This window comes from Octopus bimaculoides, chromosome 7, assembly GCF_001194135.2.
Source record: "Octopus bimaculoides isolate UCB-OBI-ISO-001 chromosome 7, ASM119413v2, whole genome shotgun sequence".
NCBI lineage: Eukaryota > Metazoa > Mollusca > Cephalopoda > Octopoda > Octopodidae > Octopus > Octopus bimaculoides.
In genome coordinates, this window is record NC_068987.1 from 12660150 (window position 1) to 12665832 (window position 5683).

Genomic DNA, 5683 nt, shown 5'->3' on the forward strand with positions numbered 1-5683 from the left:
ATATATATATATATATATATATATATATATATATACATACGAGATATATTACATAAATGTATACATGTACAGATAGCAAAAGAGTAAGAACTAAAGAACAGAAAGACAAACAGTAGAGTGAGACACAGAGAGTGAGAGAATAAAAATCTTAGCAATAAGCAAGCATAGAATTCATAAACTAAAATTTAATTCTGCATAAATCCTGTTTACCTAAAGAAAAAAACTAGATTGTTTATTTATTTATAATTGTAATTGACAGTAGTTAACTATTATCAAACCACCTCATATTAGCAATGAAATATTAATAACCTTATTGAACCTCATTTCAAAAATATTAATAAAAATATATAGATTTTCATATATGAAGGCAATTCATACATATTCATACATCTTTAAATATTTCACTCCATCATTAATATGTATTTCTTCTATTAAAAATCTATACATGTAGATTAAGCATCAGCTCGAAAATGATTCTTTACCGAGTATTTCCTGTGATGCGTTTTATCTACTGTTTGTGTTGACAAGTTTTTGAAAAATATAAAATGTTAGTGCACTTACAAGTGAAAAAAAAAAGAGTTAAAAAGTAGACAAATTTAGAACGTTAAGGAAATAGAAAAATTCTGTGAAGAACTCCTTATTAAGAATGATGTAGTATAAAACAAATTATGTGATTGATTTTGAAGAAAGGTTTTGTACAAACGAAAAACAATATCAAAATATATAGTGATAAATATTGAGAACTTAAAATAAACTATAAGCTTATTCTTATATGAGTGCGCTTAATTTTTATTTCTTTTACAATATACAAATTAAATGGAATTTTCTTGAAAAAAATATATCGCTTTAAAGTAATTGTAAGCAAATGCAAATGAATGTCTTCAATCAAGCTGTTTGGAGCGCAGGTTAGTATTTTAAAACTTTTAAAGCAAACCTTTATACCATGTTTTCTTTTAAACAGCATAAAATATTGTTCACATCATATGTGTCAACAAATGGAAAGCAAGCAAATGAATCTATAAAATATACTGTTTAATCAGCTGCATATAAAAGATGTCGCTTTTGCGCAAGTTTTATTTTAAACATTCATACTATATGAAGATTTCGTTGATATTTACCAACACAAATAACAGCATAGAAAATAAAGCAGTGATGAGTTAATTTCATTGCAGCTATGATCTAAAGTTATCTAATTTTAAAGCAGTCCTTGTTCTGAGAATATGTATGTTCTGTTGTTTTGTCATAGTGTGCAATAAAGTTAGTTAAACAGAGCTTAAAGTGCATAATCTTTGATAAGCTTTATGAAATTTTAAAGATATATTTGTGTAATGTTAATTAAACTGTAAAATAGATGTATATTTTTAACAGCACATATGTTTGCCTAAGTAAAAATTTAAAGCAATATTTTCAGAAATTTTCGTAATCAACTCAACTTACATTGTAAATGTAAATTATAAAGAAAAATATAACCAAATTTAATTTTTTTAAATTCAATATTATTCAGGAGGAATGCTTAACCAGCAAATCTCTTTGGTATTCTTAGTTCATTTCCTAATTTGACGAGTTGGTTTATTGTAATAATTACAATTATACAAGGTTTTAAAATGCTTTTGTAAAAAGTAAGGACCCCACTTCTGTCATGAATAACTATGGGATTGCACCTAGAAAGTCCAGGCAAAGTTGTTTACAGAAGACCAGCAGTCGCCCATGCATACCAGCCCCCCGCTCTCCATGCCATTTAATGTTATCAAAGGGAAAGGCAAAGGCTGATAACAGCTTGGCACCAGTCACATCCTAACTCATTTCTACAGTTGAGTGAACTAGAGCAATGTGAAATAAAGAGTGTTGCTCAAGAACACAACACAAAACCTGGTCCAGGAATTGAACTCACTACCTCATGATTGTGAGCCCAACGCTCTAACAACTGAGCCATGTGCCTTCATCCATGCTATTGTAAAGGCTCCAAAAGCCCAAAATGCTTCTGGCATTGTCACTGGCAGCTGCTGCTGGGATGAGTATTTGCTTCTCTATGATATATCGTGTTTTTAACACAGGAAGTCCATAAGAGATGTTATTTTGGGACAAATACCACAGTAACTGGCCTATTGACAGAGTACATATGCTATTAAGTATGATACACATCTGACTAAATAGCTAATGATATTAAAGTTACTTTCAAATGCATACCTATCTGTGGCAACACATTATATGACTGAATGCCACATGACACATTCTCTGTTAGTCTTCAATTTTGTTTCCTATTTTGTTTAAATATTTTACAATTTTGTTACAACCAAGTAGCAAAGATTAATCTTAGATCATTGTTAACAACCCACTTAATATATGACAAGATTATTTCTGATGTTTCCGTTTCCAGGTACATCTCACTGATACTCTGCAGGACATCATCAGGGATGTTTCTGGTGTCTTGAGACATTTTAGATCTTACATCAGGCCCCCTCACTAGTCAGGGTTGATCAAGTCCCAGTCTGTATCCCTGTAATAGCAAACCACTGGTCTGCTCATTTTCCAATGCTATCTAGTGACCTTTTCTATAACTTCAGTAGTGGAATCCATTACTTACCAAATACATTTCCTGAACTTAATTGGTTCGTTTTAACAAGACAAACTTAATTTCTAATTTGCATATATCTTATTTGAAAAGCTGTGTTTATTTTGCAAACTTCCTGAATTATTTGAATACTATTCTGTTTAAAATTAATGGTATTCTGTAATTTTATGTTTGTTGAACTGGACATTTTTTAAAGTGCCATTTTTGGATCACTGCAAACAAATCAAGTGACATGCTTGGTTTTAAATGACAAATAATTTGATGTTATGTTTTCTTTGTACGTTTTTCAACAGGAATCTGATCCCAATTAATATTTAAACTTTTTTTTTATTTTACACTCCTAATAAAAATTTGTGTCTTAATCATTGAACGTTCATGGGCTGTGTATATGTGTATGTATTATATGAGTATATTTATAAGAGTGTATAAAAACGCTGCTCAGTGGATCAAGCTTTTTGCTTGAATTTTCATAAATACACACGTTGACACACAAATATACGCACACACGAGCAGACAATGAATCACATGGGTGTGACTTAATATTTAAAGCAGACAAATTTTGAGGACATCACTCGTGGTTAGAATAAATGTTAGATTGGACAAAATAAGTAACACTGAAATTTTGTACAATATCGAATTACACTGGTTTAGATATAACTTTTTTACAAACTGCATGAATCCAGAATATGTTGCTTTAATAAATTAACATTTTGAACAGTTTAGTTGAGCTGTCTTTGAAAGTCTCCAAACCTCAGCTATGGAATGCAATAGAATTTGCTTTATACAGTTCCCCAAATATCAGCAGCAAATCAACAGGGTATCTGTCTCCAGCTACCAATAGAATTCAAAATCTTGATGATATTGATCTGTTTTTAATCAATAAAAATAAATCCTGAGATTCTATGTGTATGTCTCTGTGTGTGCGAGTATATGTGTGTGTATATATATATATATATATATACATACATATTGATTAGATGTAGAGATAGAGAGATATATAGACAGACAGATAGATAAATAAGTAGAGATAGCTCCAAAGATTCATGTAGATGTCTATTGAATTAAGAAATAATTTACTAGAGAGATATTTAGATGATATAGTATTTAAATTGATTAATAATTTTATAGTAAAATTATTAGGAGGAGAAAAGTTGAGAGTTAGAGTTTGAAGAATTTATTTGATTCCTTAAAAGTATTAAGAAAGAAAAGAGGTGCCACAGAAATGTGTCAATCATGGTGAAAGAAAGAGTGTAGTGCCATAGGAAAGCTGTATTTGATCAGAAAGTGCACTTAAGTGATAGAAGAGAAAAAAGTGGTTATAAGGAAAAATTGGATTTATTTTATTGCTTGGTCTGAATAAAACTTACCTTCAAAGTTTAAATTGATGGTGGCTGTAGATTCACCAGCTGTGTTTTTAGCAATAGCCTTATATTCACCACCATCTGCACTGCCTACCTTATTGATTTCTAAAGAGATTGTATGGTTTTTACCAAGAGATCTGATTTGCATTTTAATCCGCTGATTTTGCGATACAGTTTTGTTGTTGAGTTGCCAAGTTATATCTGGCTTAGGATCAGCTGTGAGTTTACACTCTATGATTAGTTTTTCTCCGAGCTGTCGGATTGCAGGTTTACTGGTGAACATAGGTTTGCCTTTCGCTTCTGCACCCATACCTAAAACACAAATTACAAACATAGACTGATACATCAAGCAGGATACTTTTCATCTGGACATCTGCAGTTAAGACCGCTTGTGGAGATGCCATGAAACTATCCGTGAAGCTGCAAAACTTCTAGCTTATGAAATATTATTAAGAATGTTAATAAAAATGAACAATAAGAATTATTAGATCATTATCCTTTACTTTCTATATGTTTTAATTTAGCAATTTGAATTCTGACTGTATTCAGGTAAAAATACTCAAGTTTCAAAATTATTTTCAAAAGCTTACTTTGTAGGTTTGCTGTGTGAAAAATTATTCACTGGAAAATAACCGGATTCCTTTAACACCTGATATTTGAGGGTATTTTATTTCATAATGTTCAGGAAAACACAACAGTTTAGGTCCTAGGATATATTATGGTTAAAGAGAATATAAATTAGCTTTTATTTTCATTTTAGTAGCTTTTTATATTATAAAGTTTTAAGTAATGTTTACATCAGAAATTTGAAGAATTGAGTAACAAATGAAAGATTAATAGTAATGTTTATATTTTGAGTCAGTGCTACTTGACTGGCACCCATGCTAGTGGCATATAAAAAGCACCCACTACACTCTCAGAGTCGTTGGTGTTAGGAAGAGCATCTGCTGTAGAAACCTTGCCAAAGTAGATAGGAGCCTGGTGCAGCTTACCAGCTTACCAGTTCTCAGTCAAACCGTCTAACCCATGCCAGCATGAAAAGCGGACGTTAATCAACAATGATGACGATGATGAATCAGGTAATAAATTTATTATCTCCCACCTTGTAAGTGAATGTTTTATTTGATATTGAGGACACCCTGAACAGTCGGATGGTTTTATAGTCCAGAAAGTTCCTAAAAACAGCTAAAAATGCTGTAATATATAATGCTGTATATAGATATAGTGTCAAAAATTTCTATTTCAGTAAGACTAAAAGTGATACAGCTTCATTATCAAGGCAGCAATACAGACAACAATAAAGACTAGACGGACACAATTCACATAAGAAAAACTTTTCAGATTTTTCTAATGTTAAAATTGTTAATAAAACTTTATAATACATTTTAGAGAATGCATTCAAATTAAAATTGAAATGTAAAAAAAAAAATAATGAATAATAAATAAACGCATTGAACATGATAGAATTAAAACAATAAAAAAAGATAACAATAAATAAAACTAAAATGTAGAAATATATAACATAGTAACATTTGAAATAAAAATAATGAAAGGATATAAAAATCAACTGGTCATGATGCATATATCTTTTATCTAATACTTTAACAGCATATATCTAAATGTAATGAACTCCATCAATTCATATATAATCTCTTTTAGATTTTTTTTTTAATGGATAATGATTATAAGATTAAAATTCAAAAATCTAATGCATCATTTTCCATTTACTCAGAATTATTAAAACTAACAT

General features: G+C 30.1%; 1 protein-coding gene across 1 annotated transcript in view; it reads right to left on the bottom strand.

The window, feature by feature from the left end:
- Positions 1-3892: 3892 nt before the first annotated feature.
- LOC128248319 (disorganized muscle protein 1-like) overlaps positions 3893-5683 on the bottom strand; it is a 58549-nt gene continuing 56758 nt past the window's right edge. Inside the window, exon 6 of the mRNA XM_052969252.1 lies at positions 3893-4245. Coding sequence (XP_052825212.1) covers positions 3908-4245 — 338 coding nt within the window. The 3' untranslated portion in view covers positions 3893-3907. The remainder of the gene's footprint in view (positions 4246-5683) is intronic.